The 25,217-nt window shown below is 31.0% G+C and overlaps 1 protein-coding gene across 1 annotated transcript; it reads right to left on the minus strand.

Moving 5' to 3' along the window:
• Positions 1-14,104: 14,104 nt before the first annotated feature.
• On the minus strand, positions 14,105-20,763 carry LOC145617614 (uncharacterized). Its single transcript, XM_081672333.1, has 2 exons — positions 19,977-20,763; positions 14,105-15,369 (listed from the first exon to the last, which is right to left on the minus strand). The coding sequence occupies exons 1-2, from the start codon at positions 20,218-20,220 to the stop codon at positions 14,912-14,914; spliced, it is 702 nt and encodes a 233-aa protein (XP_081528459.1). The 5' UTR covers positions 20,221-20,763; the 3' UTR covers positions 14,105-14,911.
• Between the last annotated feature and the right edge of the window lie 4,454 nt (positions 20,764-25,217).

The following is a 25,217-nucleotide window of genomic DNA, read 5'->3' on the forward strand; positions in this document are numbered from 1 at the left end:
CACAATCCAATACAAACCATTTTCATTTTTGTGTAAAGGTGATTGCGTACATAGTCAATCTCATTCGACCTTTCAAATGAAAGAATTAAAGTATGTGTTGGAGACACACTACACACCATTTTCTACTCTCTTATCATGCGTACATCATACATGCAAATTAAATCATCATCACCAATATACTAGAAAATTAAAACTTAGTACAACAAAAAGACACAACTGGACCCATATAAGTCCAAGATATTTAATTGATGAAAAGAAGCAAAGAGACTTATTCTTGCCTTTCTTTTTTGGAGAAAAGTTTAGAGCAAACCCTTTTCATCCATTTTATTGTACGGGATGAAAAGATGTTTGACGACAAGATGTTTTTGCATGACTAGCATTAGCAAAGAGCATGATACCAAAGTGTAGATAGCGATCCACGGCTTAACATGGATGGTTGTAGCATACACTCCCGCCATAAAAGTCATCAGTGTTGTGTAAAATGATATTAAGAGCAGCATGATGCTGAAATCCATCAACATCACCGATTTGCGTTTATCGCCAGCAGCCAGGATCCAAAGAAGACAAAATAAGACCATTGTTGATAGGCACATTGACGATACATCAAAAAACATAAAAGCTTGAAAAGCCACCGTGTTTATTGTAGAAGTGGAGTCCCTATAAGTTTCTTATTATCATTTTCTTGGATTGCTCCACCGGGAACAGCATAAGCTCCCGTGAACGTTATTGTCGCCAAGAGAGCTGCTATTACACCCATTGTGTTCACATATTCTTTCATCTTTGTTGTAGAAATGCCAAACATACTTCGGTAACCTATCAATTCAGAATCACTCAAAAGATCTTCTAACTGCACCAAATGAAAGTGATCCAAGTTATTTTTTCTTTCAGATGAAGGGGGCGTTTGGTTAGTGTATTTTTTGGATTGAAAACGGATTTTATTAAACCAATACTGTTACAATGTGCTTGGTTTGAAAGCTTGGTAACAATTACCATTATCCTTAGGTAATGATTACCCTTCATTTGTTACCTCTCAAAAACTTGGGGTAACAAACACAGTTACCCTCCTCTTAACAAATACCCTTTCCATGGTTAAACCAAACAAATGAAAAGGTAATAGTTAATTAATTCATTTTCCCCTTCTTATTTGTTTCCTTTATTTTCACTCCATTTCAATTTTCCAAACCAAATGCCCCCAAAAAATGTAATGCCATATACAATAATGAAAACTTTGAAGACCCAGGATCTAATATATTATGAGTAGGAATTATGAGTAATATGAAATAACTAGCGAATTTTACAATGATTTGTTAAAAAGAATTAATTATATTCATAACTTGAAGATTTAATGTTAATCTCATTTCTATACTTTATTAGCAACAATATATATATAATAAAAAAAATTAATCTCATTTATTTTATTTGATCATATATAAATCCTAAATAACCAAAATTTGTATTGAACTTTTAACGCTAATGTTTTTTTCTCTATAACAATCGAAGAACGACCTAAACTAATGATTTAAGGACACTAGATATTGGATAATATGTATTTGATGTTCAATATTGATTGAAAAAATATATTTTTTAGATAGTACATGTACATACTTAAATAAATTTAACTAATTTAATCTATATTTATATTTCATGATCACATTATTTTTATTGTAAAAGCTCATTTTCATTATACATACAATGACCCGGGATTCGTCTGGGCCAAAATCTAGTTAAAGAATACAAACACACTAGTTTATATATATTATCATTAAAACTCCAAGGAGTGTCACATCGCCATGTGTCACTTTTCATTGAGTTATTCCGCTACGTCGTATTTCAAATTAAACTTGCTACATAATGGAATTGTTGTAATGTTTAGTTTTCTTGGAAAACTATTCACTGTTCTAACCTCCATGTATTAATATTTAGTTTAATTGAAAAACTCTTCATATGTATAACCACCATATTTAAACTTGAAAAATTGTTATTTTTTTTTTTCAGGAACATGGAAAACTACTTAAAAAATGCACAATAATTCAATTTGTAAGAAATTAATTATTAATCTTATTTGCTGTGTATTAATTTCTCATAAATTGTAGTTATAGAGTACTATTTTGTATTATATATATATTGACATTAAAATTTTAAAGATTTGATTTATTTATCGTATATATGTTAATGTAAAAAAATTATTCTTATATTCAAACCAGCTTATATTAAATTACTACAATTCTTAATAACCTCTCATCTTTTAAAAAAATAGAAATTATTTACTTAGTGACAAATAAAGCCAAAGTATAGTTTGATTAAAGTACGGAATAATAAATTTATGATGATCAGGGGCATCGCCCATGCCAACAACTAGTTTACCATTATATCTTATTTGAAAATTATTGTAATTTACTTATTTAAATTACATGCTCAGAAATTATCGTGTGTTAACAATATAATGTAATATGTTCTTTGCATTTTTATATAAAATGGATGTACCATGCGCATGGTACATCTTCCTGTACAAACTATCATTAGAGAGAATTATATGAGAGAAGACAAAAATTAAAAAGGATATTCAAATTAAAGAAATTAAAAAAGAAAGGAAAATTTAAAAAATACCTCCACCTATAGTAGTCAAGATTTACATTACCACCTCAATTTTTTATTTTATTTTTTATTTTTAAAAAAAATTGTATTATGCCACCTAATTTTGTTCAAAACACTAAAAACTACCACCACTTTTCTACATGACGTCATGTAAGGTCCCACTAACGGCTTCCTTTTCAAAACACTAATAACGTTCAATTTCGTAAAGTTATGTATATATTTGTAATTATTCAGCAAAGCTTAGCTTTATATACTACACATTGTTATATTATAGTAACACATTGTCAACAAAAAATAATAATCCTTCCATTTAATCATAAAAAAAGGGATTATTCTACTATGTCATTTTTCAAAAAATGACACCAAAAGATGATGATGTGTCAGGTTATGATTGGTCAATTTTTTTAATTTATTTTTAAAAGCCTAAATGTATTATACATGTATGTTTGATTGTAAATACATGTATTTTTGTAAGAATAAATAATTATAGTTTTTTAAATTCTATTTTAATCTTTTTAAAATTATTTTTCAAAAAATTAAATTATAATTAGATTTAGAAAATAAAAAATTCATCATTGTTCAACAATGTTCTGCATTCATCTCATAGATCAACCACCCATTCTCAAAATCATTGTTATTTGTTAAAGTATACTCAAAATTTGACCTAAAATTCTCATTAAAATTCATAAGTGAATTGTATCGTGTTGTAAAATTTCATTTTTTTCAATTTTGATTTTAAGGTTTTTGTTCATAAAAAAATCTCAACAACAATCTCATTTTTAAGAATCTGTTAAAGAGAAATTATATGCATAGGTGTTTTGCAGTATCGCGGTATAGTGATTTAGGTTGAATGATTGACGTTCTTCCGACTATGTAATTATATAAGACGACCATTTTTTTTTCTTTTCGAGTCCCATTAGTTTGATCTGCAAAAGTTAATTAATTTTTCGCGAACTTGTTTGTGGATTAGGTAATGACCCAAACATCTTTTGGTCATTAAATATAGGAAAACATTGTTTTATATGCTCTGTTTGTATTTAAGGCATTTACCTATGTTTACTTTGGGCATAACCTCATAATTATATACAAAATAGTAGCATTGATGGCTACAAATCTATAATTAGGGGGTCAAAGCTATAAACTAGGAAAGCATATCTACAGCCAACTAATTTACAATTATACAAGTCAAAGTCTATAAACTACGAAGGAAAATAATACACCTAACTAATTTACATTTACAAAGATATATACAATTTTCACAAAAAAAAAACAAAGATATATACAATATATTTAGCATACAATATATTTAACACTTCCAAACATAAATCATAATGGTTTTGATGGATTGTATATTAATTATTATAATTACCGAAATTTATCCTACTATTAAATATCGGTTATTATCTTAAAATATATTTTATTATAACCAAAATTATCCCTATTTAATATACTAGTTATTTTCCATTCAAAAAAAAAAACAATAGTTATTATCCTATAATTTGTTTAGTATTGTAATTAACACTACTAAAATTCGGCTAAATTGCGACCGTTTTTCTACGACCGTCTGAAAAACGGTCGCAAAATTCATAGTTTGCGACCGTTTTTTATGCGGTCGCAATATTACGACTGCTTTGACAACGGTCGCAAATTTGCGACCGTTTTACGACCGTTTTTAGCCTTTTAGACGGTCGCAAGGTTATTTGAACAATTAAAAATAATTCCAAATTATAATAAATTGTTTGCGACTGTCAAAGACGGTCGTAAATGTCATAATCTGCGACCATCAAAGAGACGGTCGTAAATCTCATAATCTGCGACCGTCAAAGAGACGGTCGTAAATAATCATAATCTGCGACCGGCAAAGACGGTCGTAAATGTCATAATCTGCGACCGTCAAAGAGACGGTCGTAAATAATCATAATCTGCGACCGGAAAAACGGTCATAAAAGACCTTTTTTTTAATTAAAAAAACGGTATAAAAGCAAACCTTATTCACAAACCCTAACTACTTCACACTCATTCAGCAGCTGCTCATTCTCTCTTTTCTCTTTCTCTCTCCTCTCTCTCTTCTCATAGTTGTTTCTCTCTCCTCCTTCGCTCCTTCTTTCCTTCTCGCCATTCCTCTTCTCCTCCTTCATTCCTCCTCTCCTCCTTCGCTCCTTCTTTCCTTCTCGCCATTCCTCTTCTCCTCCTTCATTCCTCCACTCCTCCTTCATTCCTCCTTCATTATTAATTGACTTTTCTTGCCGGAAATAGATCGAAAATCGTCCTAACATTCAACCGACGCCAACCGTCACCACCATGACCTCCATCGTCAAGCTTTAGCCCACCACCACTATCTCCACCATCACAATCTTATGGCTAAGCAAGTTGATGGTTTTTAAGGTCAAATTCGACCATGAAAAGTCTAGATCTAGACTTTTCATTGTCGAATTTGGCCTTATTAAACCAAATTTGAGGTGAAATTCGAAGTCAACTCGAGGTTTAAGGTATGTTATCGTGTTTATACTTGTTTGTCTGAGTTTTTATTCGATTTTTTTTTAATTTTTGTTCGAATTTCAGTATTCGAATGTTAATTTTTGTTCATTTTGGGATTCATTTTCGTTTTCATTTTTTGGTTAATGTTTGGGTTTGATTTTTGTTATTTTGTTAATATTACTATGTATGCTTGATTTTCGTTCGATTTTTGGGTTGATTTTTGTTAATTTTATTTCGAATTTGATTTTTTTGGTTGATTATGGTTAATTACTTTGAATTTTCTCTGTTTTTTTTATTAATTCGAAATTCCATGTTTTAATTCAAATTTCCATGTTTTATTCATTGGAATTTTGTCTTTTTTTTCGTTTGAATTTTTGTTTGGATTTTTTGGCTTTTTTGGGTTTGATTTTATCTTTGTTTTGGGTTGATTTTTGCTAGTTTTCGTGGTGGCTGGCTGGGGTTTTCGTGGTGATTGGGTGGTGTTTTAAGGTGTGCAGTGTGGTGGTTTGGGTGGGATCTGGGTTAAGGGTGTGGGTGGGATCTGGGTTAAGGGTGTGGGTGGGTGGGTTTTTTTCTTTTCTTTTTGTTTTTTTATAAAACTTTTAGCGACGGCTTATGATCTGACGGTCGCTAAATTCAATATTTGCGACCGTTTCAAAAGGCGGTCGCAATTTCTAATATTTGCGACCGTTATTGAAACGGTCGTTGAAAATAGGGAAAAGGGCCGTAAAAAATCTGCGACCGTCAAACGGTCGTAATATTTTTTTTTTTACGACCAAGATAATAACGATTGCCATGTTGCGACCGTTGACGGTCGCAATTATGTTTTGCGACCGTTTTTACTATTTTTTGCGACCGTTTGCGCCGGTCGCAATTTGACCAATTTTTAGTAGTGTAAGAAAATTTGTCGTATCCTAGATTATGTTTCATTCTCATATTTCTGAGAATGAATAAAAATTGAATGTTTAATTCATGATTAAATTTACATTGTATAATTATTGTGTCGATAAAAATGATAATAATATCACTATTTTAATTAAATAGGAGAAACGAATTAATACTAGACATGACCTAATATAATAAAATATTTGTAATTTCCTTACTTTATATAAGGTGGTGGAATATTTGTTTTTTTTTAAAAAAAATGTAGCTTATTTACATCATATAACACGCTTCCATATTTATATATAAGTACTCTAGGTAATAACCTAGACATTTATAAGTCATAGCACTTTTATTTGATGTTTTTTAATTAGTGTATCCTCGTTCTTAAAGTATCAATTGAAAGTCTAATAGATGTTAGTTTAACACTTTATAAATGAAAATTTTATCATCTTTAATTTGTAGTTGTAACACTTTCCTAAAATGGAAATATCACAATAGTTGCAACACACTATAAAAGGAAGGTTTGGAGGATTTTTCTATGTGGTCGTCCACAACATGTGGCAAAGGTTACTCGAGTTACTCGGTCAGGGGTGACTTGAGTTACTCCTGACCGAGTAACCCCTCAAGTAACCCCTAATTGAGTAACCCCTCGAGTAACCCCTGATCAAAACCCTCAAGTAACCCCTGACCGAATAACCCCTCGAGTAACCCCTGACCGAGTAACCCCTCGAGTAATCCATGATCGCGTAACCCCTAAATGAGTAACCCCCTGAACAAGGAACCCCCTGACCAAGCCCCTCAAGTAACCCTTGATCGAGTAACCCTGACCAAACCCCTCAACTAATTTCTGACCGAGTAACTCGAGTTTCCCCTAACCAAATAACTTGAGTAACACCAGCTACAAGGTGTGGCCAGCCACATAAAAATTTGTGTTCAAATTAAAGAATTTATACGATTAGTTCCAAATATAAATCATAGTAAGCAATTAATTTATCACAATGTCATGAAAGACAATTAACAAGTTTGATCTTAATTATTAGATTTCTTTTATGATAATTTTCAAAACATCAACTTTTTAAAAATTTTACTTATACGTAGCGGAAGTTATTAATGATCAAAGATGTTCATTGGAAACCGTACAAATTCAAAGTGAATCGAAATGTTTAGGAATGTAGGGAATATATCAATGGAAACATTGCCCGCAATAATCCCACCTTTGGGCCATCCGCTAAAAATATCCCACCTTTGGATTATTTTTAAATAATCCCACCTTTATCCCCTCATCTTTTTTAATGGTCCCAACCGATCGGTTAATTTGTTATAGCAAGTTGATTGACACGTGTTAGCACCTAATTGGTCCAATAATAAAATTTTAACAAAAAGTAATTAAAAAATCGATTAATTAATTTTAACCACCATCCACCAGCCAAACCCCCTACCAGCCATGCCTACCTCCTCTACCACCAATCTTGGACTACGATGACCTCCATTGTCTCAGGATACCGGCCTCACTGAACTCCTTGATCCACGAATCCGGCCACGCCAAACTCCTTGACTCACGAAGTCGGCCTCAGCTGGCCGAACTCCTTGACCCACGAATCTTGTCTCATCTCGCTGACCTCCCCCACCCCGATTTTGGCGTCACTAACCTCCCTCGTCCCTCATCCCCCGTCTTTCGGCTTTTCCAACCTCCCTCATCCCCCGATTCTACCCAGCCAACCTCCCCCGTCCCCCGATTCCTCTACGTCATCAAACTCCCCTGCTTGATTCAACCCGTTTCCTGGGATTTACCGACTTAGTTTGGTGGGTTTTTGAATGGTTGAGTTCATGGGTTAAATGGGGTTGGGTTGGCTGGGTGGGTGGGATTTCGGTCAGTGCGATCTCCGTGGCGGTGGTTTTGGGTCTAGGGGGGATGCTGGTTGTAGGTTTGGGTTTGGGTGGTGGTGGGGATGGTGGTGGCTTAGGTGGTAGTGGCTTTTTTATACTTTTTTTTGTACTACTTTTTTTTAGAAAATTTTTTACCAATCAAGTATGTACATGTGTCAATTAAAGTTACAAAAATAAATTTTACCTACTCAACCGGTTCTGATGAATCATATTTATATAGGGTTCTTAGGCACGTTTATGTTAGTTTTTATACCTTTTTCTAAGTCTTTTTGGTCGATTTTAGGGTCATATCTGCATAAGTCATTCTATATTGCTCTATTACACTCCGTTTGTGTATTTCTTAATGTTTCGGGTGATTTTGTAGTCATTTGGACACTTTCGAAGTATTTGGAGATGATTCGAATGATATTTGAAGGGAAATAGATTGATCGAGTTCATTTACCGAGTGATTTATGCTCGTGGATATTGTCTCTAAGGATTATATGCATGAGAATTGAAAATAGCATCCACAAGGATCGATATGCACTTTTCGTAATTGAATTTGAGTTAGGAACAAAGGAAAACGAAGGCTTGCAAAGTATCAAAAAGGACCTTTGTGCATTGTTTTAGCCATATATCGAGTTTTACAGATCAGATTGAGGTGATTCGAGTTGGGTTGGAAACTAGACTTGAAGAGCTTTCCGATGATAGGTTGCACGCCTTCATACAATTCCTAGATTGTGAATTACAGCCTTCCAAAATTGGTCTCGCAAATCTGCCAGCAAGCGCCCAGCCATCGGGCGATGGTTTAGCCGCACAAACGACCCTTCGAATCTGCCTAGCCCGATAGAAATCCATCGGCCGATGGTCGTCGTCGCAGCCCTTGATCACTCGACCATCCATAGGGTGATGGGTCTGGCGCGCGGGAAACTTGTCTTCCGTCGATCGTAATTCTCTCGACCAATTAAAAGATGACCTTTGTTACCTTTATTTCATTATTTTTATTTTATCTATTTTATTTTATTTAGGATTAGGTTTTAATAGAAATACTTGGGAGGATTTTATTTTCCTCTTCATGCTTTATTTTTCCGGAAAAAACGTTTCTTAGTTTTTCTCTCCATTGTTAAACCCTAGCTTTTCATTCTTCATTAATTCAATCATCGAGATATTTCAATTATTCTTTTCGTTCTTTATTTATTTTATTAATTATGAATTCAAGTTTATTTATCTCTTTTGTTTTGTTTATTTCAATTTTGAGTGAGTAGTCGTTTTCTAGGGTTAAGTGAGGGAAGCCATGTTTATACCATGATTATTTGTGCTTATTTATTTATAAATTTATGAATTAGGGTTTGAATAATTCCAATTGATTTGTGCTTTATTGTTTGATTCATGTAATTGGCCAATATCATGAGTTAATTATTTAGCCAATAAAAATTAGAATTGAAAGTTCATATTTTTAGAGGCTTAATTACAATTGGCGAATTTGATTATGTTAGCGGCCGAACTACATATGTTAATTCGTAAGCGTTAATTCCCGACCGTAGGATTAACAAGTGCTTTAACTATTCGACCTAGTTTGTTTATTAATGGATTGTTTGATTTTCTTGGATTGGTATAAGCATGGTGGACCGAACGTATGCCCTAGACTTTAATTTGTCTGAGAACAACCTTATTTTCATTATTGTCATTCTTTAGTTAATTAATCATCGAATCATTATTCGTTTATAGAAATAGTTCATATAATAGGGCAAAAACTAATAAAACCTGTCTCCCTGTGGGATTCGACCCGTATTTGCTAAATATCTGATAACAACAGACACCGTGCACTTGCGGTATAACTTTTTATTCATCAGGTTCCTGGTAAAATGGGATCATTATAGTAGTAGTAGTAGTAGTAGTAGTAGTAGTAGTAGTAGTAGTAGTAGTAGTAGCAGCAGCAGCATCAACTAAAAGGTACGGAGTAATGACCTATATTGTGTTATCCCATTACCTAATTTTGTTATCTAAAAATAATTTTTTATCCCAATAAAACTTATTAAATAATTTTCTTTCATGATATTGAGATAAAAAAAAATTGCCAACTATGATTTATATTTGGAAGTAACCGTAAACATTCTTTAACTTGAACTGTTCATCAATATTAGACTTCACAAACAACATGTACATGATTATTCTATTTATGTGATATATATTTTTTTTAATAGAATAAACTGCATACTTCCTCCATTTCTCTATATTTATTATAACACAAAATTTATCATGGTATTTAAAAAAAAAAAAGTGGACCTTACATGTTATAATACAATTAAAATGGAATTAAGAGGTTGTTAAGAGTATAATCAAGTGGGTCATGAGCTTTAGATAAATGTAATAATACAATTTTCACCATAAAAACCTCCGATTATGGTGTGTTGCAACTATTGTGATAAATCTATTTTTATAAAAGTGTTGCAACTATAAATTTAAGATAGTAACATTTCCATTTATAAAGTGTAAACAAATACCTATTAGACCATTATTAGACATTCAATTCAAACTTTAAAAACGGGGATGCACTAATTAAATAACATCTAATAAAAATGTTATGACTTATAAAATTTTAGGTTATTACTTGAAATACTTATAGATAAATATACAAGCAGGTTATATAATGTAACCTCATTCCTCATACTCGACTTTAGAAGAGCTTGCAATCTTTCTCTTCAAATTTCCCATGTAATTATTATTTTTTTTTTTTTAAAAAAAAAACTTTATCAATAGATTATGTATAACTTTTTTTTTTTTTTACATCGGACAACTTTTAATTATGTTGAGATAACTTTAATATGTTTTTTTAATATATTATTTATTTTAAAGATTGTGTTTATTAAAACACTAAGTTAGTCTTGTGCGATGTACTATTTTACAAAAAAAAAAAAAAGGCTTATTGTGTGTAATACGTAGTATAAATAATTTAAGTAAAATACAATAAATTGATGAATTAAATAAAAAGTAAAAGGCTCAAATTCATACACTATATATATATATATATATATATATATATATATATATATATATATATATATATATATATATATATATATATATATATATATATATATATATGAGTTTACATAATGGAAATAAGAAAATGAAATAGTCCAACCTCCTCTTTTTTTTAAATCCTTGTAAATTGTGTAGTTAGTCAATTTGAATATAAATTCATTTATGAAAATGTATAATTAATTTACTATTTTTAAAAAATTGACTAACTACACAATAAAATAAATTACTATTCAATAAATTTACTATTTTCAAACATTTATTTATCCTGAAAATAAATTATGATGTCACTAAGTGCTTTGGCAGGAATTTTTGTTATTAAAGATTGATAAGTAGATAGTTTATCAGCGGTAATTACTTTAATTTAGTTATAGTTATAAAGTACTTGTAAGTATTAGTAAGATTAGGGGGGAATGACAACTTATAAAGATTTGTTTCTAAATGTCACAAGCTGGGCTAAATCAGGTTACCCCATTACGGAGTATATAGCCCACTTATCGAGGCCCATTCTAGTTATTTACCGGGTTACCGACTTTACTACAGTATTTTTTTCCAAGTATAATTGTATACAGCTTGTGTTGCGTGTGGCCACTTATAAAAAAGGAAATTTTGTGAAAAAAACTACCTATTATAGTTCAGAATTTGTGAGAAACTACCTATTAAAAAAAATGTTGTAATTGACTACCTAATTTTCGAAAAATGTTATAATTTATTACCTTACGCCGGATTATGAATGAGTTTGACCAAAGTTCTCTGGTGTTGCTTTGGTCACGTGACCATCACGTGACACTTAATGACCCTTTTCTTTCACCAAGTGTCACGTGACCAAGTCAACGCCGGAGAAATTTGGTCAAACTCCTTCATAATCCGGCGTAAAGGTAGTAAATTACAACATTTTTCAAAAATTAGGTAGTCAATTACAACATTTTTTTTTAATAGGTAGTTTCTCGCAAATTTTGGATTATAATAGGTAATTTTTCACAAAATTTCTTATAAAAAATAAAGTAACCTCTATAATAATACTGACTAAGTAGCCCCTATAATACTTATTAAATAATCCCCACAACACTAACCGAGTAACCCTATAACATTGACGAAGTAACCCTTTAACATTGACCAAGTAATCTCTATTACATTAACAAAATCACCCCTGCTGTACGGTGTGGCCGGCCACGTATAAAATTTTGTGAATTGCATATTTGTATTTATATCTCTGGTCTTCCTCCAAAAAAAAAAAAAAACTGGTCTTCAATTGATGATGTGAAGTTGTGTAGAGAACTAGAGATGCTACTATGGGCTATGAAGCGTATGTACGTACAACTGTACAAAACTGCATGTAATATAAACTAAGCAATAACATTAAAAAAAAATGCAATAATGGTTCCTACCTCAAAGTGCTCTTTGTCATTTTAGATGAACTACTACAAGAGGGGGGGTGAATGGTAGTAGGTTCCAATCTCGGAACTTATGCGGAAATTAAAAACAAAACGTAAAGAAACTTAAAGCACACAACAAGTTTTACGAGGAAACCATCCAGTGCCTAACTGGAAGTAAAACCTCGGCCCTATTGGGACTTATAAACAAATTCCACTATAATAGGCAACTCTCCTAGTACAACCTATTACACAGACCTTTGCTTTGCAAGTTCCACCACGGACACTTGACTATATGATAGGACACCTCCTACCAGACCTAAGACACCTCTCATGACCCTTTTTCTCCCTTAACCCAGGACACTTCCTAGGTGACCCAAGACACCTCTCAGGTTCCTTTCACTCACTGTGCAACCCAAGACACACTCAGGGTGACTAACTACCACTCGAATTTTACGAGATTTCAAACTCATACACAAGCGTGAATTTAAGAGAATTCACAATCTCACCCCAAAATACAAAACACTCAAAACCCTTTTTCCCATTACAAGATCTCATCGAATATCCCTAAATACATATCTATGAATAAAGAGATAAAACTAATATGTTGAACACTCAAGATCTGTCTGGAACTCACTAGACGTACTGTAACCAAAAACCTGATAGGAGCTTTGACCAGGAGGACTGACTTAGCTTCGTGGTGAAGGATAAAACCATTAAGCACGACCACTACACTTCGTCATCCTCAACTTTGAATGAATACATATGAGCATATTTATATTACACTCGAATTATTCATTTCATCTTGAAAAAGATAAGTTTTCTAAAAAGATAAGTTTAAAAGATATTTTCTAAAAATCAGTTTTCCGAAAATATATCTTTTTGTTAAGAATAAAAACTGTCAATAATAATAAGATAAACTTAGCATAAAATCAGATTTTATTCAAAACTTATCTTTTTGTTTAAAATACTTTTTAAACAATCTTATCTTTTTCCAAAAGGGATTTATTAGAAGATAAATATCTTTATTCAGTAAAACCAAATCCCTAAAAGATATGCATGTATTAGATAAATATATATATCATTAAAACCGACTTTTAATGACGTGCATACTTAAGTTCCTATTAGGTTCCTGAACTCTGACAGTCTCTGAGTTCCTGACAAGTCAGTTACTCTATTTTCATTGACTATTTGGAGTTCACCTTGGTTCTATATAGACTTGTTCCAGACCGACTTTTATATCCAACATACTTACATGAATCCTAGAGCAATATACTTCTATTTCTCTGTCTTCATGTTGTTTCTCTGAAACTCTTGTTCTGGAATCCTGTAGTCTTGATATATTCTGGATCTTAGGGTTTGCCCCAGCATTACACCGGAACCAGGTCGTTACAACCCGTTTTGAAGTTCCTGTTAAGAAACTTCTGGAAGTTCCATTTCTGGAATTCTTCTTCTAACTTTACTTGTATCCTCATGGATCTTCTAAAGTTCCTCTGTTTCAGTTCCTACTTCAGCCCTCAACGCTTACTGAACCTGAAAACATCACAACACTAGAAAATCCTTATTAAATGGAAGTTTTCTCAATTCTTAACATCATCATCAAAACCTCATAAGGGTCAATAAGTTGCCCCTTTTTAATGATGACAAACTGAGCAAACTTCTGAGGATAACAAAGTAACTCAGAAGGTTAGTTTTTTCATTTATAAAAACAGTAAAGAAAACCAAACTAAATTAAAAGACTCCTACACATACATGACCTATATATGTATAGGATACTCACTACAAGAAAAATCACTTTTCGTAGCGATTGTTCATTCGCTACAATATGCAAGTATGTTTGTGAAATAATTAAGGATGTCGTATCATTTTTACAATCGCCATGGTTTTCCCATCTAAAATCGATACGAAAAGCATAATAATACATATCCACACTATTTTTACACATTTATATAATTTTGAGAAATCGTATCATTTACAATCGCCACTAAATCCTAAAAATCGATACGAAAAGCCTTTTCAACACTAGATATATAAATATTGTTTGAAAAAGAATACATAAAATATGTCATAGCTTATTGGTGAAACATTTAATATAAGAGTTTGAGGTTGCATGTTCGAATCTTGTAAAAATCATACGCATGTTTTTTTTTTTTTTTGAAGAAAATGAGTTGAACATTTATAGCGATTGTAATCGCTAGAATAATCACCACGATTGGATGTAGTTTTTCGTATCGATTATTGAGGCCAACCCCAGCGATATTGAAAACCACTACTAAAAGCTAAGGCAACGGGGAATATTGTATCGAATGACCATTCGTTGGGAAAGCTTTTTGTTGCAATTACAATCGATACTAAAGGTTAAAATAATCGCTACAAAAAGGTTATTTTCTTGTAGTGACTTACCTTATGAAGCTAACATATGCAAACACATGTTTACATAGTTACCTTCATGGTTCCTTAGCCATCATCATGCTTATCAACCATAACACTTATCGTTGTTCTTGTTCCTCTATTGCTTATCCTATATTGCTCAAGTTCCTTACATATATACCTGTCATTACTCAGGTTCCTTGTATCCTGTTCCAAGCATAACTTGCTCTTTCTATGCACAACTTAACATACACGTTAGATAGATAATCATCATTAGTTTATAATCATCAAAACCTAATTGCTCAACACTCTCGAATCAAATCTTCAGCGGCGATTCCATCATTGTTTATAGTACTTCGTTCAGCGAAGGAATTCAATAGAGCTCGCACCATATTATTGTTCAAATTCATTGCAGCCCAATGTAAGGGCGTGTTTCCTTGTTTATCTTGATGATTTATGAGGCCAAGTAATCCGGTAACACCAAGCAAGTCTTTGGCTTCTTTGTAGCTCGGAATCGTTTTCAAAAGATGCAAGATGGTCTTGCTTGAATTATCACGCACTTCCACTGATTGTGGACAGTGATTAAGTATGAGTCTAATGACCTGCAGAGTGTAGGTCGAGGTGATTGATGCTGCCCTATGTAAAGGAGTCGCTCCTGTTGCATCTTGCCAACATGCTACAGAGCTATCTTGCTGTATCATAAACTTTATCATGCCAAGGTATGTTGAGCCTACTGCTTCTCTCTCCTTGATTGGTAAATCTAATTATTTTAGCAAATTATACAATTAAATTAGGGACTATATTAGGTTCGTCAATTTCAAACGGAGGGAGTAATTAAACATCAAATAGGTTTAGCTAGTATACTTACATCTATCCTTCGATCTCGATCTACTAATAAAGCTAATTAAGAACATACACATCGTAAGTGGTTGTTTCACTTGTTTGATTGACATGAAAAAAAATGCACTACTTTTGAAATTTTAATGGTAGAGACGTATGTACCAAGCACATGATACAACCATAAGAACATCTAGTTGTTTTGTAAAGAACCCAGTTTGTATTCCTTTTGGATATTCAAATAACATTCGTAATATTAATCAAGAACATGATAATAGTATGTAATGAACATTATTTATAGCACTTTTTGTGAGAAACTACCTAATAAAAAAAATGTTGTGAGAAACTACCTAATAAAAAAAATGTTGTTAGAAACTACCTAATTTAAAGTAAAATGTTGTAAAATACTACATATGGCCGGATTTCTACCGTTGACCTAATTTTCCGGCATTAACTCACATCAAAACACCACAGGAATTATCATCTTGTAGCCCGAAACTACCCCCACTAACTCGGAATATCCCTAAACCACCTCGAAAATAGCATTACCACCTTGAAAACCAATTGTTGCGGTGGTTTCAAGGGTGTTTAGAGGTGGGTCAACGCCGAAAAGTTTGGTCAACGGAGGAAATCCACGCATTTTACAATATTTTAACTTTTATAAGGTAGTTTCTTATAACTTTTTTTTTTCGGTAATTTATCACAAAATTTTGATTTTATTAGGTAATTTCTCACAAAAGTCCTTATTTATATTTACCCACCATAATATAATCTAAAGATAAAATTAAAAGAACATTTCACAATAACCAATGAACATTATGCCGCAAATAAAGTTTATCAATAAATTTTGAAAAGATCATTATTTAATACGGAGTATAATAATGAACAAACATATGTTCTTTCATATAAAGTATATCACGTGTTTTTTTAATAAAGAACATTATTTAACAATATTTTCTTTTTACTCTAGGCATATGTTCATTACTCCCTCCGTCCCATAATACTTGACACAGTTCACATTTTCGTCCGTCCCACATTACTTGACACGTTACTAAATATGGAATGAGACCATTAATAAAAAAAAAAAAATTACCACATTTTCTCTCTTCGATTTCATCTACCAAGGCCCATTCTCACCCCACTTGTTGTTTTCTTATAACATAAAAATACAAAAGAGAATCTTTTATACAATAAACAATGTTTTAAATAGACCCACGTGTAATTTTCTTAAATTATGTGTCCACCCCAACGTCCCAAGTAATATGAGACAGAGGGAGTACATTTTGATAGTATATTATTTTCACTGTAGCTATATGTTCATTGCATTTCTATAATATGTTTTTTTCTTCCACTTTTTTTTTTTTTTTTTTTTTTTTTTTTTTTTTTTTTTAATGGTACATACGCCTCTAAGAATCAGGGATTGAACTACTTTTCATTTATTCAACTGAGATACAATAGTTATTTACAAGGTTTTTTTTTTTTTTATTTATTTTTTATTTTAAATTAGATAGGTAGAAAAGTGGAAAGTTTTCAAATCGGTATGACTGAGTGAATCACAACCCATCGATTAATAAAATTCATTATATCCATCTATTTAGTTGACTTCAAAATAAGGTTATCAACATAAAAAAAAAAGGATTAAATGAGATTAAAAAAAAAAAATCAACTTTTTATAATACCAAAAAATTTGGTCGGAAGGATGAAAATTCTAATTTATCTTACTTGATATTTTCAAAATTTTCATCTTTAATGTTAATTGCTTGATTTCTTGAAAATTAGAGACAAATTTCGCAATTATTATTATTATTATTATTATTATTATTATTATTATTATTATTATTATTATTATTATTATTATTATTATTATTATTATTATTATTATTATTATTATTATTATTATTATTATTATTATTATTATTATTATTATTATTATTATTATTATTATCTTCTTCTTCTTTTTTTTCCTCCCTTTTTCTTGTTTTCTTTAATAGAGTCTTTTGATAAATTTGACGCAAAAATTACGGACCTTGTAATATATAATGCAGTAAATTGATTTATTGTTAATAAACTATAATCAAATGTTGATTTTAATAGCCATGGGAGAATCATTTGAACTTAGAAATTGCAAGAATTTGCATCAATGGCAAAGTTCATAATTTTTAATAAAGAAACTGTAAAACAATTTGTTTGTTTGTTTGTTTTTTATTTTTTTTTTATTTTTTTTATTTTTTTTACTTGTAATCAAGAAAACTATTTTTTTTTATTTTTTATAAAAATTAAAGTCATTGGATGAATGGACAAGATTGAACATAAAAAATATAGGTCCAAAATTAAAACTAATCTATACTAATATTTAATAACAGGAAAATTTAAATGCCATATAGAGTGCCATGTAGGATTTTTTTTTTTTTTTGGTAGTTTTTCTACTTCTTCTAATAATGCTTTCATATTATTTCCCAAATGACACTAACAATGCTTTCGATCATTATCATTTCCCAAATGACACTATTCCCCTAAAGTTTCTTTATTTAATATTTACAAATAATTTAATGTTCAATTGTTCAATGTTACTTGATTAATCATCTTTCTTTCTCCTACCTATAATCTTTATGCATTTTTTTTTTGAAAACATCTCTATGCATTTTTAAAGGTTAGTTACAAGTGTTCTTCCCCTTATATTAATTTCACATATTTAAATCAATTTTTGCATTTTAATTTCTCTAAACTTTTCCATTCCTTTATGTGTTTTTTAAATTCTAAATTATAATGGGGTTGATGGATGAGTCGATTTTCTTTTTTTATGTAATAGTCTATTCAAAATATTAATTTTGTAATTTTTGTGATAGCTTTCATGAATTTATCAAATATTTTTTTTGACATACATTATTATCAAATAAATTACATTGAAACATTTGTAAAAAAAAAAAAAGAAAAAAGAAAAGAAAAGAAAATTATACCTTCAATTTCATGAAATCTATCACAAAATTTCAAAATTAATACTTTGTAAATTTAATTTTGATGAATTTATTGATTTTTTTGTTTAAATTATGTTGTAATTACCTGATGCAATTCGTGATTATATGTACACCTATTAATACAATAATAATTTATTTTTTCTATGGTAGATTTCATGAAATTAAATGTATGTGTTTTTAAATAAATTTTTTTGATGAAATTAAATGTATATTTTGTCTATATATAAAAAAAACATTTTACCAACAAATAAATTTAACTCATACATCGTACGGGCTAAATACTAGTTACAATCAATAGCTACAATATTGTTGTAGCTATTGAATAGTCTTCCTAGAAAAGTAGTCCTCCCTTTGTTCTATAATGGTTCATGCTTTACATATAAAATCTAATATAATGAAATGAGTAATTGTTAAAATTGCATCATTTCAAACTTCAATATTTTCCTACTATTATAATTATTGATATTTAAGATAACACTGGTCAAAATTCAACCTTATACTACCTATGATCCAAATTACTCGATCGCAACTTTGGAGTAGTTTGCGGAGGCCGAGGCAAAAAAATTCAACCCAATTTTAAAAAAGAAACCCACCACGACCAACCCAACCACGACCACCAAACCACCGACCCCAAGAAAGTCAGAAACCCAATGACCCCTAAACCACCAGCCACGACCACCAAACCATTGACCCCCAGAAACCCACCGACCCCATAAACCCAACGACCCCCGAACCCACCGGCACCGAAACCACCAACCCAACACACCGAAACAACCAACATCGAAACCACCAACCCCAACCCACCGATTTGAAACCCAGGAGGCCATCGATCTTAAATCATGACGTCGCTGATCCCCGCCGAGCTTAATTCACGAGGAAGGAGAGGACAGAGAAAACTCATTCTCTTCATTATTACCAACGAACCTCGCCGCTCTTAAGCCACCATGAAAATGGGGTTGGAGGAGGAGAGAGAAAATTAAAGGGGACGAGGGTTTAATTAATTAAGCTTGGAGTTTAATCTAATGAAATCAGATTTGTAACTTAATAAGGTTGTTTTTTTTAAAAAAAAGTAAGGGTACATTGGTCAATTACCATCCAAAAATTTACTAAAAAAGGAAAAAAATGAGAAAGTTGCGAGTAATGTGGACTGGCAAAAAAAAAAAATAGTTGCGAGTAATGTGGACCGAAGGTAGTATTATAAATGTACTGTTTAAAATGGGACTAATGGACTATACTTTAAAAAAACTCGAGAGAGAATTCCTTCTATATATGTTTCAGAGAGAGTATTAATTAGCCATGTATACTTGCATTTGTTTAATTAGACAAGTTTGTCAATGCCAGCATAACGCGTTTACATAACACTCGATCATTAATTATAAAACTTAGATACCATAACCCTATTTAACAAAGAGATAATGGTTAGAGATTTGATATTGACCCTCAATTAAATTCAACCAAGATCTGCCACGCACTAAGTTGAGAATCAAATACTTTCTAACTATTTTCGCAGATGAAAAAGCATATAAATTTACTTGTGATCACTAAGAGTACTTACTGATGATTTGCCTGTATCGTTCGACTGCAAGATGAAGAGGCGTCTCCTTCATATTGTTGGTTACACAAACGAGTTCGGGATGTTGATCCAGCAACAATGTAGCAATCTCATCCCTTAATTTGAGAAATGCAACATGTAACGGCGTGTTGCCGTCTTCATTCTTGACCTCTGCCTGCCTTTGATCATATTCAAGGACCAACTTGACAATGTCAAAGTTGCCCACCCATACGGCATACGGCAACATGAAGAGGGGTGTTTCCGTCGGTGTTCCGCTGTTTGATCAGCTGATCAGTTACTGCTCTTGGCAATAACTCATCGCCTTTTAAAACTGTTTCTACGAATTCATGTTGCATATATTGGATTGCTAAGTGAAGTATATTTTCTTTTTCAGCCGTTTGCCTTAGAAAATACTCTTCACTACTTCCATTTTCTATTTCATTGTGTCGTTCTTCTTGGACGAAGCTTACCAGGTCGGCATTTTTTATGGCATTAACAAGCTTTTCATCCATTCCCTCCATGTCTCGCCAATTTCCCTTCTCTCTCTCTCTTTTTTTTTTTTTCAAAAAAATAAAAATAAACTAAATCAATTGCTGAAAGGAATGATGATCAGTTTTTTTGTTTTTTTTTTAGAATGAGTTTTTTTTTTTTTTTTTTTTTTTTTTTTTTTTTTTTTTTTTTTTTTTTTTTTTTTTTTTTTGAATATCTAATAGGATGGGAGTTCTGAATTTTGGTTGACTAGCATTCTTAATTAATTGGGTTCACCTTATTACATACTTTACTTCTTCTTTTTTTTTTTTTAGGGAATAATATACTTTACTTTACTACATACTAGTTCGATTTCTTAGCTTTGCTCATATTCCTTACGTAGTTACGTAATGAGTTAGATTAATTTTTTTTTTCTTTTTTTTTTCAGGGTATTGTAATAGTAAGATTTACTTCCTATTATAGGTAAATTTATCGCCACATAAATTTCTTAATTTATTTTTGTTAAGCTTTACACTGTAGCGAAAAATTGAATAAATTATGAGGAGTTAAGGTAATAATTGGGGACTACACTATTTTATTTTTCACCTTTTGGGACCTTAACTTTTTTCTTTCACCCTTTGAGACCCGTGGTTAATAATTATCCAATTTAACCCAACTTAAAAAATTAACTAATCTACCTAAGCATTAAAACCTAGTTATCATGTTTTTATTATCCGTAATTAACGCCTAGCATGATGCATATTAAATGCCGAAAAAAAACTAAACCAGCTTCTTAACACAGGTCCTTAAATGGCAAAGTTTTGAAGCTGTTTTCCATTCATCATTTTAACAAATTATAGAACATCTTTAATCAAGTTGAGCAATCTTCAAACATTTCATTTAATAATACAATAAAGTTATTTAAAAACTTGTTTGCTCCTCACAACTCCCACAGGGCTTCAAAGTTCAAACTAGAAAATAAAATTTTGGAGCACGTAATCAAAGCACATATCAACTCTCACATCCTTGCTAATTAGAGTAAAAAAAAAGTGTTCAATAATTTCAAACCAAAATAAGTTGAAATGAAACCTTATTTATTTTATTTTTTGAGGTAAACACGCATTATTTTTTGGGGATGCTCTAACAGTACAAAAAATTTCTTTTGCAAATTAATTAGAATTTAAAACAATTAATGGGCACCACCACTTAACCATAGTTAAATTTATCCAGCTAAAATAATTTCTTAGGTCCTAAAAGGTGAAAGAAAAAAGTACAGGTCCCAAAAGGTGAAAAATAAGAAAGTTTAATCCCCAATTATTACCTTAACTCAATTATGAGACGTGTCTATTTTAGCAATGCATTAACATTGAACTTTTTTTTTTGACTCCACAAACTTACACAAATAAATCCCTATTATCTATGATATCTACATAGCTACATTAGTTGGTATTCACTTACCAATTCATATTTAAATCAATTATAATATTGTGAATGTCAATTAGCTACTTTAGTTAAACCCAATGTAATTTAATTGTAAGTTAATGAATATTGTAATTGAAATTATCCATCATAAATTCGTAAGTTAATGAATATTGTTATTCAAATTATCCATCATCCCTCATTCATTTTTGCTTAACTTCCCTCTCAAATCTCAATGTATTTTATAATCTTCCTATAACCATTCCGTTGCTATTCTTATTTTTCATTACTTAATTGGAATGAAGTAATGTACATAACGTAGTATACATGTTAATTCTGTAACTAGGGTGAGGAATGAAGTAGTTTATTTGATCATACTCTACATTCCAATTTTATTAACGTATTATGTACTTTCTTCCATTTATCACTTTAGGATTTGCTTTTGCTTGGCTCGTCAACCTTTCACCACTTTTAATATTCGTTGCCGCCAAAACAATTATTGAATGTTACTAAAACGATGGTCACGTTTCTTTAAATTTTAAATTTCTAAAATTTTATTCTTTAAACATTAAAAAATTTTATTATTCATTACGCCAAAACAATTTAGAACTAGTTTTCGACTAATGTGTGGTTGGTGCACCCGAAAAGAATATGGTATATTTAAAAGAACATGGAGGAAAAAAGAACATTATAAATATTTATAAAGAACGCGAGTATAATAGTTCTTTAAGTTTGATTATTATGTTCTTTAAGTTTGAAATATATGTTCTTTACATTATACAATATGTTCTTTAATGTAAAAAATATAAATATATATAAAAAAAACGAGTAACCAGAAAAAAGAGCATTCTCTTTAATGTATTATCATTTTTTTTTTGTAAAGACTTTATATTTTTTGGCTAGAGGTAATCAAAGTTAGACCGACCCGGCTCGATTTTGGGCAGAATTTTTTCGCCCCCCAAATCGGGTCGGACTCGACCCGTACATTTAATATTTTGAGCGAGTTTGGGAATATGTTTTTATGCATTTTAGTTGATTTTTTTACTCGATCCGAAAAGCGAGCACAGCCAGACCGGGCTGGTTTGGGCACAAAAATTTGGCCCAAAACTTGTCCTAACCCAAAAAGTGAGCTGATTTTTTAACTTTGGCCCGACCCGTCCAATGATCACTTCTATCTTTGTCAAACGCAACATGTTCTTTTTTGTCAAATAATATGTTCTTTTTCAAACATGTTCAACCACCCGAGTAACCATGAAAAATAATATGTTCTTTTTATAAGAATTTTATGCTCTTTGTAATGTCATGTTCTTGTCAAACACAAACATGTTCTTTTTCAAACACAGGTATATTCTTTTTCAACACTAGCATTTTTTTTTGCCCATGTTCTTTAAAATATGTCTAATGCATGGTGCACCCGGGTGCACTATATTATTTTCAGTTTTAGACTTTATTATTTTTAATTCCATGTCATCTCATGCACATTTGATACATTGATAATTGAAGTTATCCATCCATTTTTGCTTAACTTTCGTCTCATTGTCATCAGTAGATTGGTCAACAAATTTCTTAAAGATATTAGTATACTACTCATAGAATATAATCTTTTTGTATTATATTCCTTATATAGTAAGACAAGTATACATTTGAAAAAGATAAAATAAAGTGATGAAGTAGGTACCGATTTTATTAACTTATTGTACACTTATTAATTATTCTTTCCTTTTGTTGTTACTTTAAAAATTGTCTTTCGCTATTTACATTTTAATTTTTTTAAATTTGAAAGCTTTTAACATGACCTACCATATCCTATCTTTAGCTCTTTTAATTAATATTCTTTGCCACAAAATCAATCATTGAATAATACTACACAATGCTCACGTTTCTTCAACTTTGAACTAGTATAGTCCTTTATATACATTACTTCTACCACTTTAATTTAAAGAAGCTAAAATAACTGCTCAAAAGTAGAAGCTTATTCACTAAAAAAGATATAAAAGGTGAAGGACAAGGCTATACTATAACAAGTAGTAACAATTACGACGTTTTTAAAAATGGGAACGTGAGACTAAATTTTAAAACTACCTAAAAAAATTGAGGCAGATAAAAGTTCAGTTGATTTATTAGCTGCACTAACAGGTGATGGTAAATAAAAATAATTCGTCAAAAATATTTTCCTATAATTTTTTGAGTCAATTTTCAGCAATACAATTATAAATGATCTAATTAAAAAATTCTGAAGAATTGAGATGACAAATTGAAGGATATATGGAACAAAAATGATGGATGTCCAATTACTCCAATATGACCATAATAATAAAATAAATTTTAATATATTTATCTAAGAGGGATGAAGAATCGCAACAAGATATGTTAGGTTCAAAATTTTCTCCGTCTTAGATTGAATCAAGCAAGACGAAAAGATTTTTTTGCCCTGTGTAAAACCGTAAATAACTCAAACAAGTCAATTCATATTGTCATCCTTGCTCAAAATTTGATCTATTTGATTAAATTTTAAAGGGCAAAATCAAGTCTCCCTCTTTGTTCAACTTTTAGTTTTTTTAAAAAATAATTCTAGGAGGGTTAGCAAATTTCCAAAAAATAAATTAAATAAAACAAGAAAATACAAAATATTAATTACAAAGTTGCAATCAAATTCTAAATTATTAGGATTCCGTCTTTTCTTATTTTAAGTGACTGATTCCAAAGGGGACTAACAAAGTGAAACGGAGGGAGTATTATATTTAAGTCAATTAAATTGCCTAAAACTATATGCAAGTCAATGGTGTAACATTTATCAAAATACGGAAGAAGTAGTAGTTTACTCATTCATAAGGCCCATTTATTAGGATCAAATTAGCATCTATTAAACTACCATAACTGAAAAGCATAATATAAACGGGTATTTCTAATCAAAGCACGATATCAAAGAGAATTATGTGTTTCTTGGGAGGGTTTTTTGGTTCCCTTTAGGGTTTCTCCCTTGGGAGGGTTTTTCTAGCCTTCATTGCTAGATTTTCTCTACTTTTTTGAAGGTTTTCCTTCAATCTTCTCCTTCTCTCTCTTTCTCTTCCATCTCTTTTCTTCTGATCTCAATTGTAAATTTTTGTAGGGGCTTCCATCGGTATTTTTACCGGTGATAAGCCCCAAAAAACCTTTTTAATTGCTTTCAATAAAAGATCACATCTTTATGATGGAGTTTGATCTATTAGGTTTATTTTATTTGTTTGTTCGTCTGTCAAAGTTTAAAGATTTAGGGTTTCACAATCTCCAAAAGTGTCTAGAAGGCCATATGAGTTTTTTCACCCAAACAACTATTCATATGTGGATCTCAAGCCGAATTAGTGCTAACTCACAGAT

This window comes from Chenopodium album, chromosome 3 (genome assembly GCF_948465745.1).
Source record: "Chenopodium album chromosome 3, dcCheAlbu1.1, whole genome shotgun sequence".
NCBI classification, from domain to species: domain Eukaryota; kingdom Viridiplantae; phylum Streptophyta; class Magnoliopsida; order Caryophyllales; family Amaranthaceae; genus Chenopodium; species Chenopodium album.